Source organism: Emydura macquarii, unplaced genomic scaffold, assembly GCF_026122565.2.
Source record: "Emydura macquarii macquarii isolate MOO-44397 ecotype Brisbane River unplaced genomic scaffold, CSIRO-AGI_Emac_v2 contig_1551, whole genome shotgun sequence".
In the NCBI taxonomy this organism is placed as follows: domain Eukaryota; kingdom Metazoa; phylum Chordata; order Testudines; family Chelidae; genus Emydura; species Emydura macquarii.
In genome coordinates, this window is record NW_027131688.1 from 26,778,632 (window position 1) to 26,793,060 (window position 14,429).

Below are 14,429 nucleotides of genomic sequence, written 5' to 3' on the forward strand. Positions count from 1 at the left end.
AACCATCCTTCACTGGGGTGTTGTAAGAATTAATTAGTTCCGATTTGTAAAGTATGTAAATGACTAGTACTGTGTACATGCTAAATATCATTACTATGCTGTCAATGTAGATCCATGCCTGCTGAAGAAACTGTCTCATCCAATTATTTGGCCACTTTTTAACCTCATCTTTTTCCTGTGATCTCTGACACAGCTGACAAATCTTGAACACTTTGCGTGTGTGTGAATAAAATACTTAAAATTCACCAGGAATCCTGCCACTGTGAACCCTCCACTTTAATGAGTATTTCCTGATGTCCCAAGCCCCAGTTCTGTTCTGTAACATTGACGTACATCCAAAACAACTCCTTGAGGTCAATGGAGTAATTCTCGATTTACACCAGTGTAACTGAGATCAGAATTTGGCTCTTCTCTTCCTCTTATGAACCCTATTATAAGGAGTAATCACTGAGCAGCAAATGTGAGTTACTGTCTCCCTTTTCTTTTGCATCATTCTGTTGCATCATGTGAAGTATAAGATTTGTTTGGTAAAGCATGAAAAGCTGTGGGGTTGGCTGTAATAATGAGGGGGCCTTTTCCTATCTTCCATACCCACAAGGAAGGCCAGCAGTAAACAGAGAGGGCCCAAGGATCAGACTGCACTTGGAGACCAAACCAAATCAAATCTGAGTGATTTGGACATACTGAATACAAGCAGGCTATGAAGCACTTCTACTGAGGCAAAGCCTAAGGCTGTCTGGCTTCTCCCAGAAAGCAAAACTTTCATTTTGCTGTGACATAAGAGCTGCTAAAACAGACCTTTTCTCCCCAGGAGAAGACCATGTGTGTGTGTGAGCATTTATAACTGCTTAGTAATCAGAAATCTGACCTTAAGGATACATGTTTTCTTCCTCCAGTGAAGCCAAGTAATAATTCCTAGCACTGATATTTATTAGCCCTTGGAATAACCTAGAGAAGTGGTTCAAGAGCCATCATTTGCATCAGTCAAACTGTACAGAACACTCAGGAATATACCACCAGGACGAGTTCTGCATTCGACAAGATAGGCTAACAGGTCTTTTCCACCTCCGTTATCATTGATTCTAGGAAATATTTGAGGTGTCTTTGCTCCTTGTCCCTCCCCCAATTTTTGTCATTATTTTTCTTGTTAATGCGCTCAATAAATCTGTCATCCCCATTTCATTTGTCTTTTAGAGACGTCCAAGGGGGATGTGTACTTTCCTGCACCGCGTGTGCTGGGCAGCACTGCCACTGCAGATACTCCTGCTGTTCTTGCTGCTCCTGGCGTTTCTGCTCCCTTTGGTGGAGGAGACTCACAGCTGCAAGCTCGCCAACAACTTTGCCCGCTCCTTCAACTTGATGCTGAGATATGAAGGCCCTCCTCCAACCTAACTCCTCTACAGGCACGTGGTAAGAGGTGACTGGCTTAGACATCTAGGCTGATTTTTCCTTGGTGTCTTGACAATAGCTAGTCCTCTCGATCTAGAGCTTCTAACACAGCCACCAGATTAACTGGAAACATCGTCAAATAAATGCAGCATCAGGTATTAACATTTAGAGCTAAATTAATATTTTTACATTATATGAATATATTTATACTATGAGTGTACATATATATATTTTGTGTGTATATAACTATAATGAAAAAAAATCTAAACTCCACTGTTTTGGTCTAATTCTGCAATGTTTTTGCTTCTGCCTTTGTTCAGCCACAAACAGCAGATATTTTAAAAAACTGAGTTCTTGTTGTTTACAAACGAAGTCAAAGTGAGCGTGTTAAAATGAGGGATGTTCCATGGGATCGTGTGCCAGAAAATTTGTCACTGAGAACTGAGAGCGAGATGAAAAGGAACCATGTTTGAATAAGCAATTTCACATTCAGCCCTAGCAAAAGGGGGAAGTTTCTAATTAGGATCAGTAGCTAGTTTTTTTGTGGTTGTCCAGTCACCACTGATCCCAATGCAAAGACTCGTATTGATGTCAGTGGGTGTGGGACCGGGCCCATAGTATATGCAAATGTTGTCTGTTCAGTCTTACCAACTTTCTCTAATCCTTTGTTCTCTGTCACTCCTGAAGCTGGAGAGGCAGAACCGGGCTGGGAAAGCTGAAAATAATGGGGCATTTTTCTAAACTTCACTCTAGTGAAATGATTTTGGAACCAAACTGTAATTTTTATTTTATTTTGTGCAGCTACATTATACAAATCTCTGTGTAGCAGTGAACTGTGCAAGGGGAAAGAAATATGATCTTGTCCCCTCTTTTAAACTATAAAGATCATCCACATGATTGCTTTTTGCCCAGAAATTGCTCTGAGATGGACCACATGATCTGGACAGTGGGATATAGTTTGTCTCAGCCTCAGTATACAAAATGGTCAAAGCACAAAAGTACATTAACAAATGCAGTCTATAAACATGATTCCTTCCAAGGGGGTGTTATGCCAGTGGCTTGCTAACAAAACCTGACATAATGTAATGGCATCAAGCACAATTATACTACAGGTTTTTAAGAAGTTTGAGGTCTGAGACACTGAGAATTATCATCCTTTTACCTGATCTCGTGCCTGTGTTCATCAGCTTCTCTTTTTTAACAAAAATGTACTCATTCACTATGCTTTTGAATGTAAATGCGGTTGACAGCATTATTATGATGAAAACCATTTCATGGTGGTGTTTTACCTAACTAGAGCTGCAGTCTTGTCCAAAGGGGGGAGAGGGGATTGTTTCAAATACTTTGTGGTGCTGCTTTGGTTCATCCCCTTTTTTCTGGTCATTTTTATTCTCTAAGTCATAGTCATCAAACTATTAGTCGGAAAATCTTAGTTACTTTTTCCTATCGTGGCTATTTCTTTGAGTAAAACTTGAAATCTAGGTGGCAGCAACTGACCTTTTTGTCTCTCTCCAAACAAGTTTCAAAATACAATTAATTCTGTCTTGGATAGGCATTATTGTATTCCGATGGGTGGGACTCACTTTTTTATACCATAAAAAATACAGGAGGTTAATTACATTCTGCAATATTCTACTTCACCTGCAAAACTCCAGTCCCTTGTGGTAATACATGAGACTTCTGTGCCAAAGTAAAGGGTAGAATATAGTCCATAGTTACATGTGTTATCTTATTTGATGTAAATTAGGTACTAACTACAGAGCAATTCCATGAAGTATAATGGTGATTACATGGTAACTTGTGTTAGTTCTGCCTACTGTGTCAATAATTATGAAGAGCCAAAACAACAAAGTTCAGATCTGAGATTCCCCCAAAGCTTTAAAAAAAAAAAAAACTTGAGGAAGAGAGGACAAGGTAGCATAGGAGGGAGGAGATAGTGATGAGTACTGAATAGAAAAGTATAGGCGGTGGGGGAGAGTGCCAATAGAGAAGAGAGGTGTGAGGGGAAAAAAGAATAGGGTCTGAAAAAGGAAGGTATGAAAGATGAGAGAGACTATAGAATGTAAAGACAAACACTCTATTATGGTCCATCTAGTCTAGTGATTTTCAACCTTTTTTCATTTGTGGGCCTCTAGACATTTTCGTATGGAGGTGCCAGACCCCTTTGGAAATCTTAGACATAGTCTGTGGACCCCCATAGGTCCGCACACATTGCAAACCACTGATCTAGTCTATCTCCACATGTATGCAGGATTATTCCCCGTTATACAGTGTCCAGTCTAATTTCAAATGTCCAAGTGATGGGACCTCAACCATTTCTCTGAGGAGACTATTCCACAGGCAGAGGGCTCTCGCTGTCAGGGAGGCCTTGTCTACACAAGCATTTTTCTTCATGCGTCCTGCAGCTGCAGCAACATCAGGGTCAGCAAGGGTGGGAGTTCTAATACATAGAGAACTCTGGTGTTCTAATAAATATGTTGTCTCACCCCTCTCAGAGCAGGTGGAGAGGACAAGGTGGTCAAATTGCTGTCTTCTGCTCATGGCCTATCCACATTGAAGCTATAGAGCTGGAATTGGTCAAAAATGTTTCAAATTTGGGAATTCTGATGAAAAATGTCATTGAAATTGTAAAATTCAACTCCAGAAAAGGAAACACAATTATTTTTGTACATTTTTCAATCAACTCCTGCAGCTATAGGAAATTAAAAGGAAAAATGCAAGAGTAGGCAGAGCCAGAGGGGAGGAATGCAGTGAGAAGGAAGAGCAGAGGGAGATCTGAAGCAATTCAGATTAAAAACTGACAGTGGAGAGGTAGGAGAAAAGAGAGGAGACAGAAAGGTGACTGAAAGCAGAAATGTGGCAAGAAGAGGAAATTGTGAGAGACAAATAAGGGGTTTAAATATAAACAGGAAGGAAAGGAAGGAATCAAGCTGTGTCCTCCTTCGCAAAGGAGACAGATGGAAAGGAACTATAATTCACAAGCAATGCTGCAAATGAATTCCTTTTTTGCAACTGTTATTTCCAGGGGAGAAGGGAGACACATCCTCCTCTCCCCTGGTTAGCTGGTTCAAGAGCCATGCAAATTATACTCTCTGCTTCTCCTAAATTGTTGACAACCCTGAAAGAACAACCATGTGACTGCACAGCAAGGATTTAATCATCTAAGCTCTGAATCATGTGCTTCTCCCACCTCCCTTTCAGAACAGTTTCCATGTGTACAAAGAACCAGAAGGAGAAGGGGACAGGACAGACATGTAGCAGTGTTTGTAACAGAGCCACATTACGCTTCTTTGAGGGCTGTTGGACTATTTTGTTGTGGTCAAAAATGAAGTATAATAGTATGAAAGACAGGAGAGAAAAAGAAATATAACAAGCGGGAAAAGTTAGTTAAGGTGAAGACCAAGCAGGAAATGGTTAGGTTTTTTCCATGAAAATTACAGAATTTCCCAAGAGTTTTTGGGCACTGGCCTTTCTAGTCTGGATTGTTTTTTAATTCAGCAGTGGATTTTACAAGCATTGGCAATACAAATGTAGGGGATGTTAAAGAAATTATTTCCATGCAGAAGGTCTTACGAAAATCACTTAAATGTCACCTTAAAGTTTCAGTGTTGTGGCAGGTTTAAAAAAAAAATCTCCATTAGAACCACAATTGCCGCTGGGGTTTTGCATTTATTCTTTAGCATCTCTGCTGTAAATCCTGGTGTTCTTTGCTGTGTATCACAGCAAATCAGTTTTTGTAAATAAACTAAGCAGTACAAAAATATCTTATGGTAGAGGTGAACCTTTCTCTGTTTTTAATGGAAATCAGCTCAAGCATTAGGCCCTGATTTACCGCTTACACCAGTTTTACACTGGTGTAACTTCACTGAGATCAGTTTAAATTGGTGTAAAAAAGATGTAAATCCGGTCCAGTGTGTGTGTCAGGAGGGGGAAAAAAACCCTACCTTCTTCCTCCATTTCTTGATTTAATTCAGAAGTTTTTGCCTTATTGATTTTTGGGAGCGTAACTGCTATTAGATCCTGAAGCACAAATAATGCAAAGGAAAGTAGATTCAATTCTCTCCCTCATAGGACTTTGTTGGTTTCCTGTGTCAAGAACACAGGCCCCAGTATCTGTAAAATGCGTAACAATTTCAAAAGCAGCCTCACAAACTTGAGGTACAGATATCCATGTCTACTGCATACACAGTTTTTCTTGCCCTGACTTTTTATAAAATCTTAAATTGTCTGTTACTAGAGCTGGGTAAAAATTTTTGGCTGAAACTTTTTCATGAATGTGTGTTGGCTTCACTTAATTGCTTCAGTCGAAAATAAAAAACACAAAATGCTGAAAAAGTCAAAATATTTCAGACTGACATTTTTTAAATGATACCTTTTGCCTTTTTGATTCAAAACAACTTTTCATTTACAATTTTACTTCAGTTTTATTCTAAAAAATGGAAAGGTTTTTAAAAAACAAACAAACAAAATAAACCCTTATTTTACCTGAATGTATTTTCTTCAGTATATTTGGTTTGCTGAAAAAGTAAAAGAATTTGTGTTTTGGGTAAACCTAAAATGAATTTATTTTCGGATTTTTTTTTAAATTTTTTTTTTTGACCACTGAACTGAAAAATGAATTCTTCACACAGCTGCCTGTGACATCTGTCAATCTGCATGCCGCACAATTGGGCTTCTGTTTGGGGCACAGTATGGACTCAGTGGTGGCAGGTACTTAAGATGCATGGCCATGGATAGAGGCCAGACCTCAGTGCTCATGCTACCGAATCAGTTTACAGCTTCATCCAGAGTCAGAGCACCTTCAAGGAAAGCTGTAGCCCTTAAATTAAATATGTTTGAGCTTGGGAACTATTTGCACAAATTTTGCACTCAGATGCTCGTGAATGGAAGTTAGTAAGACTTCCACACGCAGACTTCAGCCCCAGCCTTTGGAGAAAGGCTTCAGTCTAATTTATGAATTGTAATTGATTCTGGAGCCAGACACTTTCAACAATTTTTTCCATGACTGCAGTACAATGAAGTAGAAAATTGCTATTGTGCTGCATACCTATTTATAGAATATTCTCTGATTCCAACCAGCAATTTAGATCCTATTGAATTCTATTTATATAAGCCACTCTCCAGTGCTCTTTGTGAGGGAAAAAATATGTTCTGTTATAAGAACATGCAAAAAAGTAATATTCTCCTGATAACACTGAGACTGCAGAGCTGTCATGATCTCTAAGCCACATAATAGCTTATTTGTCCTCGCTATTATGTTTACTATAGTCAAGCATTTCTGGCTGAAAATAAAGCTACTCACCTAAGTAATAAAAACACTAATTAATCATTAGTGATCACTTTGCATAAATTGTAGGGCTCTGAGAACCACTATTCATCTCAACTTAACCCTGTTCATTGGAGTTGATTAAGGTCTGCAGAAAAGAACCAGTCTCTCCAAAAAGTGATTATTACAGAGATCTATATAGTTCCTTTATACAAAATAATTACCTGCTCTGTTATATACTGGTGCTCTAGGAGCTCAGGAATTTATTCAGCTTGATCATCTCTAGAACATTAAATATTTTGTACTTGGTGTGTGCATGGAACTCCCATTAGTGTGAAGGAGACTTACAAGAGCACTTTGAAAGGCGATAGATAGGGCTTAAACACTTGCTTGTACAAATAAATAAAGGGGGCAAATGGAATTCTATAAACCAATGGGTTGCACTTCTTGCTTGCTGTTTGGAAATCTTGCTTGGGAATCATGGGAATTGCTGGATAATAGTAAGGACTAAAATTAAGTAGCAGTAACATTCATTTCACATTCAATATTTATTTTGGCTCAGATGGAGATATATTTGAAAAACATTTAGTTACCCAGATAAATGCACCTTTGACTGAAATCATGCATGTATTTTGGGTTATGTGTTGCAATATCCTATTTGCTGTAATAGCTGCTTTTGAAGACCTTTACTGTCCATTGGTTAAATTGCTATTCTGCAGCTAAAAACACATTTACCCGATGAAGTGTAAGAGCTCCTTCCACAGTTTGCTGGGGAGAATCAGACAAGTTCGTTGTGGTTTTCAGATCATTGGCCTGCTCTGAGCTCTTCCGGTTCACTGTGTTAATCCAGCCATGGGGGCTTGGCCATTCTCTGCAGTCTGCCTGCTTTAAAAAAAAAATACCCCAAAACTATAGATATCTTTGTTCGTACAGACATTGTGATCCATTCAATAGCCAATTTTAACATTTCTACCATATTTAACTGTGATTCAAAAAGTCTGATCATGTCTTGGACTAACCACACTTTTTTTTAAGCACTGGACTTTTTGAGTTACACAAACATGCTATTTCTTTATTCATTTTGCACTTGTACAGTGTTAAAATAAAACAAATCCCAGAACCTAAGCAATTATATTTTCCCCAAAATATCAAATATGATTTAATAATCTAGCATACAGTCTTTTTTATTGTTTTAAGTTCTTCGGTCTGTCTAATTGAAAACTAGACCATGTGTTTGTAGAAGAGTTATCAGCATCCCCTGAAGAATAGGGTTTATCAGGAATATTCCAACACAACTGGTAGCCTAAACAGCACCACTATAATTACGCTACTATTCACAAGCAAGCCATTGTTATCTAATCTACTTTAGCAATTGCCAGGTACTAACTGGTAATAGGTAGTTGTAGGCTGTCTCACCTACAGGCATCTATTATGCCATGGGGGGTGGGCTGTGTTAGAGGAAGTGCAACATCCCAATGGAGGTAGCAGGAGGGATTATCCCTTCAAAGGCATAATGGTTCCTAGGTGCTGTAACACAGGAACATAGGAATTACCACTCTGGATCAAATCCAAAGTCCATTTGGTCCCATATCCTGTCTGTGGCAGTGGCCAGCACCATGTGCTCCGGAAATCTCTGCCTAATCCCTAATAATTAGAAATTGGTTAAACCTTGAAACATGCTTATCACTTTTTATATTTTTACATCACTTCCAAAATTGTTGTTAGCATTTACTATTATAAATCTGGATATTCTTGTTAGCCATATAAATGGCCCAGTCCCTCTTTGAATCATGCTGAATTTTTGGCCTCTATGGTGTCAAGCGGCAATGAGTTTCACTACATGTTGCATAAAAAGTAATTTACTTTTCTCAGTTTTGAATTTGACACCTTTCATTTTCTTTGCATGTCCCCTTGTTCTTGTGTTACATGACCAGGAGAACAAAAGCTCTTGATCTGCTTTCTCTAGGCTATTTGGTATTTTTTCTGTTATCATGTCCCCTCTGATTTATCGTCTTTCTAATGTGAACAATCCCAGTCTTTTCAGAGTCTCCTGACGTGAGTTTTTCTTAATCATTCTCCATCTCTCTTCTCTGAACCCTCTCTAATGTTAATTCTTCCCTCACTGGTATAGCTAAAATCTGACTTTTCCTTCCTTTCCTGATGACTTATCAGTGCGCTGGCCATCTCTTGCCTTGTTTACTGCAACCTCCTCCTGTCCACCCTCCTCCACTCCCATAACTGTCCCCTCCAGTCTGTCCACAGTTCAGCTGTTAAACTTGTCTTCCTCATCTGCCAGTCACTCCCACTCTTTGAAGAGCTGCTGCCATGTAGAGTTTCAATGGTTCCTCCTCACCTCCATACCCTGCACAATTCTGCCCCAGCCTACATCTCGGATCTTGTTTCTCAACCCCTTCACAGCCTATCCTGTGCTGACCATCCCAGCCTCACTGACCTCTTCATTACCTTCTCACTCCTTCTCCCTGCCTATTTTCATGCCACCTCATGCGTGAAACCAGCCTCCCACCCCCAGAGTGCTATGCCCTCCCCCTTTCCTCATTCAGTTGCCTCCTACAGACCCACTTCAGCTTCAAGGCCCTCAAACACCACCCATGTTAGAACTTTATTTGGATCTATTTTTGAGTTATTCTGATCTAAATGAGCTATCTTCTCTGGATCTCCCAGTACATCTTGCCCTTTCTCTAGTCTGCCTTTCATGCTGTCTTAAACAGATCAGAGTGCATTGTGCAGACTTAACTAATAATAATAATAATAATTACCGCCATGCCATTTGTATTACAAACAATATGCCCAAGACTCTTCATTTTGATCCCTTTAATCAGGCATTCATGGGTAATCCAGTTACTAGCTATATAAAGTTGCCATTTAATAAGAAAGGAAAGGGTCAGCATTTCAAATTCAGCTCTGTTATCCGAGAATTGTCATGGACCATCTAAGCACTGCCATGTGCTCTGCAGTCTGGGTCTGCATGCCCTGGAGCCCTGTGGGACATTTGAAAAATATCCCAGCTATTTATGATATATAATTGTGGCATTCAAACAGAAAAATGGTCGCTTTCGACAAACTGATATAACAAACCATTTATCAACCACTTTAGCAAACCATTTATTTTGTCCCTTTGGTTCATTGGGAAAATGAACACAAGCAATTTCTTTAAAAAAAAAAAAAAAAAAAAAAAAAAAGGAAATAATATTGAAGGAAAGTTGCCAGAGGAAGATGCAGACTGGCTCCAACCCCACCTGTCATTAACAGCTTTTTGGCCTGGAGCTGCCGTCTTCCTCCATCTAGAATTCTCGTTTGGAGGGTTCCTTTTTCATAACATGGGACCCCTCAAAAGGTCTCCTTTGTCAGTTCCAGTCAGAGTAAAACACCACAGACTTGGTTTTCATGGCAAATATGTATATCCCTGTGCTCTGCAAGAATAGCCTAGCCCCGTGATGATCTGGGTATAAGAGGAAGTGTAATAATAGTGCCGCTTGAAGACAGATGGCATTCCACATCAGTGTGTAATTTTCAAGTGCAGCTTTTAAAAAAGAAAAGTTTGTTTTCAAATGAAGCAAGGATTGTTTAGAGATTTATTTTAATCAGTTTTCATGGGATCAGGCTGTAACAGAAGAAAACACTGAAGTGCTGAGCTCCTTCAAATCCTATTGACTTCACCTTGCCATTCAGCACCCTGCCAGATCAGGCCCTTTAAAGATACGTCAACACTGCAGCTAGAAGCAAGCTTCCCAGCCCGGGTAGGCAGATTCACACTCTAGCCTACCTTGTGTTTGGCACGTGGTAAAATAGCAGCATGGACACTGCAGCTCAGGTGGCAGCTTGGGTTCTTAAGCCCACCAGCTTCCCTGGGTCTGAGCTCAGGTGGGTAGCAGAATTCACCGCCAGAGCCACGACGTCTGCACTGCTTTTCTTAGCACGCTAGCTCAAACCTCACTAGCCGGTGTCTGTCTGTCCAGGCTGGGAGGCTCACTCCCAACTGCCAAGTGGACACAGCCTAAGAGGTTTACCTGAGAGTCATGGGTCGAGCGTTTTGTGTTTCTGAAGCTATTTAGATGCTTCATGATTTATTTGTATGTTTGAATTCTGTGGCTCCAAGTCATATTGTGCGTGTATGTGACTGGAAGTCCAAAATGAATTTCTGCCTTGGTGAGGGCCTCACTGGCTGGTTCTGGTATGGTGATGCTATAATATAACTAGCCATGGCTGTCATCATTTCTATTTTTATTTTTTGTATTAGCTTGTGCTCTCTTAGTTTCTTGGAGAATTCCATGAGAGTGGTTTCCATCTGAAAAACATCACAGCTATAGTTCCAGCCGTTTATTTTCTCTTCATTTGTTTACTTGGGTGCATTGGACTTACATGAAACATTTGCAGGAACAATAATGTGCATATGAAAATTCTCTGAACATTTTTTCACAAGACTTACAAGCTCATTGACGTTAAAAACTGCTACTAAGAATGGAAATTGTATTTTTGTTTATCAGGGTGTACAAAACTTTTGCAGAAGACCTGTTCTCACTTCTAGAACCACTTGGCTGTGTTGGGCCCAATTCAGTTCACAGAGCTAGGTCATAAGGAGGTTGTGGACATTTCCCATCTCACTTACAGTCCATCTTTCTTACTTTCATCTCCCCACCCCCAAGGCTCATACCTTTGTTTAATTTTAGGAAGAATGTTTAAGGTAATTTGCTAAGAACCTTTGAAAGGCTACATTGAAAAGGTACAATGTATCTTTTGTAACCAATGTACGTTACAAAAAACAACAACAAAATTGAATAAGAACAACTTGGTTTAGTGAAATTTCCTTTAGTTAGGCCCTAAATGTTGAGGGGGGTTTTTTGTTTTAATTTAAAAGATCTACAAATATGTTTTCCACTTGCAGTTAGAGATAACCAAGAAGCCAACATCTGAACATCCTTTAACTTTAGAGGGTGGAGTTATACCTTAATCTCTACTTTAATCTGGATCCAATTTCCATGATTAGGGCCTGACTTTATAACAGGCCAGATAGAATCCCTAATCCTGAACACAACTGAACTTTAGGGCAGTTCACAGTCTGAGTCCAGAGCCAGACCGTAATTGCTGTCATGGACTGGATCAGAACTCCAGATCTGAACACCTAAGCATGTGGGAGCATTTGAACCCCAGACTTGAACCCAGGTCCCAGTTTTGCAGCTCAGGTCCACTTATAAAATGTTAATATTCAAGAAGAAAACAAGTGTAAGAGACACTTACAACATGAACATCTCTCTTATATATGGTAGCTGTTACCAGTGTCAGTGTTAATAACTAATGTTTATGCATGTGCTGTTCAGTGTAACATTTAGGATACAAAGAGCGTGTGTGTGTGTATGTAAGGCTGGATAGCTGTCACTTTTCTGTTGTATGAACACAAGTATTCATATTGCAGGGACCATTTCCACTTTTATCATGTAACTTATGTTTTTAAAATACATTTGTGATAAATTAGGCTCTCTACTAAGGTAAACAATACTGGAGCCAAATAGCTGTCTCTGTACATCTGCAAGTTATCGCAGTTGATATCAAGTCCAAGACAGACTCCTTGTCTTGGACCTTTCCTTAATCTTTCTGGCTTGATTCAGGGAAATGTGGACCAGTCTATTTTCTTACTAAAACTGTGGTCTTTTGAAATGTCATACTTATTTTTCAAACCCTTTACTCTTATTCACATTTGATGCAGAAAGACTGTAACAATAGTATTTTTGTAAACTGCCACTTGCTTTGCATTTGGAAATAATATATATTCTACTGCATTCCATGTAGTTTTGAAACTCTTATCTTCAAAAATATCCTCTAACGTTCCAGATAGATCTCAAGAAGCTGCAGGCTTCTCTATGCTGCCTATGTATGACAGTGTATACAATTATAATTTCAGTAATGAGCCTGGCTTTGTTTACATTTTAAAAAGAAAAAAACCACTGAAAAGATAATTGGACCCTAATTCATTCCTAATGTAACTCCATCATATGTAGAGGGATGAATTTGGCCCATTCAGAACCCAGTACTATAGTAAAGTAACATTTCCTAAGAAGCCCTGCCTGAAAATTATGGGAGAATCCATAATGGGACCATAGCGCTTTGGGGCCTGATTCTATGAGCCTTATTCACACTTCACAGTATGTTACTCCACAAGTAGTCCTATTACAAGAGAACCTCAGAGTTACAAACACCAGAGTTACGAACTGAGCGGTCAACCACACACCTCATTTGGAACCGGAAGTATGCAATCAGGCAACAGCAGAGACGGAAAAAAACAAATACAGCACAGTACTGTGTCAAATGTAAACTATTAAGAAAAGGAAAAGTTTTTTAAAAAAGATTTGGCAAGGTAAGGAAACTGTTTCCATGCTTGTTTCATTTTAAATGAAGATGGTTAAATACAGCATTTTTCTTCTGCATAGTAAATTTTCAAAGCTGTATTAAGTCAATGCTCAGTTGTAAACTTTAGAAAGAACAACCCTAACATCTTGTTCAGAGTTACGAACATTTCAGAGATAAACCAACCTCCATTCCCGATGTGTTTGTAACTCTGAAGTTCTATTGTAATGTCATTGAGCCTATTAAGAGTAAGGTAATATGCCAAGTGAATAAGAGACACAGAATGGGGCCCTTTCTTAATGAATGCCTCTGGTCTTTTAAATAGAGAGGGGGGTTACATTTTGAGCATTTCAGGGCAAAATTTGATGTACTGCTGTGTACTGTAGATTTCCCTTGTATATTCTGGACTAGTTCCATTGCTGGAATCCAGATTAAATCAACTGAAGTCCCATGCACAGGTGAATGTGATAGTAATCTACAGGAAAATGTTGCAGAAGTGGCCTACTTTTTCAAAAGTGTTGAGAGACCCTGGCTCCCATTAAAGTAAGTGAGAACTCTGGGTGCTCAGCATCTCTGAAAATGAGACCCTAGGTGGTTAAATGATTGACAGTGTAGTATATAGAAGAGAATATTGCTTATTGCCTAGAAAATACTTCCCAACTTGGTACTAAGCATACATCTCCTTACACAGCATGGGACTTCACTGGACATTCAGGGCACTCAGCACCTGGTAAGATCAGGCCCCAGTGCTTTGAAACACTTGATGACCAATAAAATATGAGGTGGTTTTCCTGTCTGCAATAAAGATAAAGGGACTGGAAATTTATCACTTACAACTCTTGCCATGTGACTGTTTTGTGTTGCTTGTCACTGTTATCAATGAAGTAATATGTTGTATGTTGAACTGCACTGTAAAATCTGAGTATTTTACTGCACGTCTTTTTTAAATGGAAAAATAATTGTATGTGATGTTGCAGTTATAATACAATAAATAAATATATTTTCTTTTAAGGGCTTCTCAGTTATACTGGGGCGACTCTGTGTTTTTTCTCTGCATTGAATTCTTACCATCAGTGTGATTATACTGTCCTAGGAACACAGAAGAACAAAATAGGAAGGATTAATGTCTGTTAGTGCTTGCTGTCTCCTTTCCCATCATCCTCTCACACTGCAGGCAAATAAATGATTGTGTTGTACATAGCTACTTGATCCTAAATTTGACACTGATTGGAAAATACCAAGTTTTCTTTAAGACTGTCCTAACAAATGTTCTAAGAAATTATATCCCTGCAATAGAAATTCTACAGGACCTACAGAAAGAGAAAATTCTGTAGAGCTTGTTAAGTTTCTACAGGACTCTTCTCTAAAGGTCTCTCATGGTCAATCCCTGTTCATTGTTCCAGAAGAAAGAGAA

At 39.1% G+C, this 14,429-nt stretch overlaps 1 protein-coding gene across 1 annotated transcript in view; it reads left to right on the forward strand.

Moving 5' to 3' along the window:
- SYNE3 (spectrin repeat containing nuclear envelope family member 3) overlaps positions 1–1,392 on the forward strand; it is a 59,845-nt gene extending 58,453 nt beyond the window's left edge. Inside the window, exon 18 of the mRNA XM_067555175.1 lies at positions 1,195–1,392. Coding sequence (XP_067411276.1) covers positions 1,195–1,392 — 198 coding nt within the window. The remainder of the gene's footprint in view (positions 1–1,194) is intronic.
- The last annotated feature ends 13,037 nt before the right edge of the window (positions 1,393–14,429 follow it).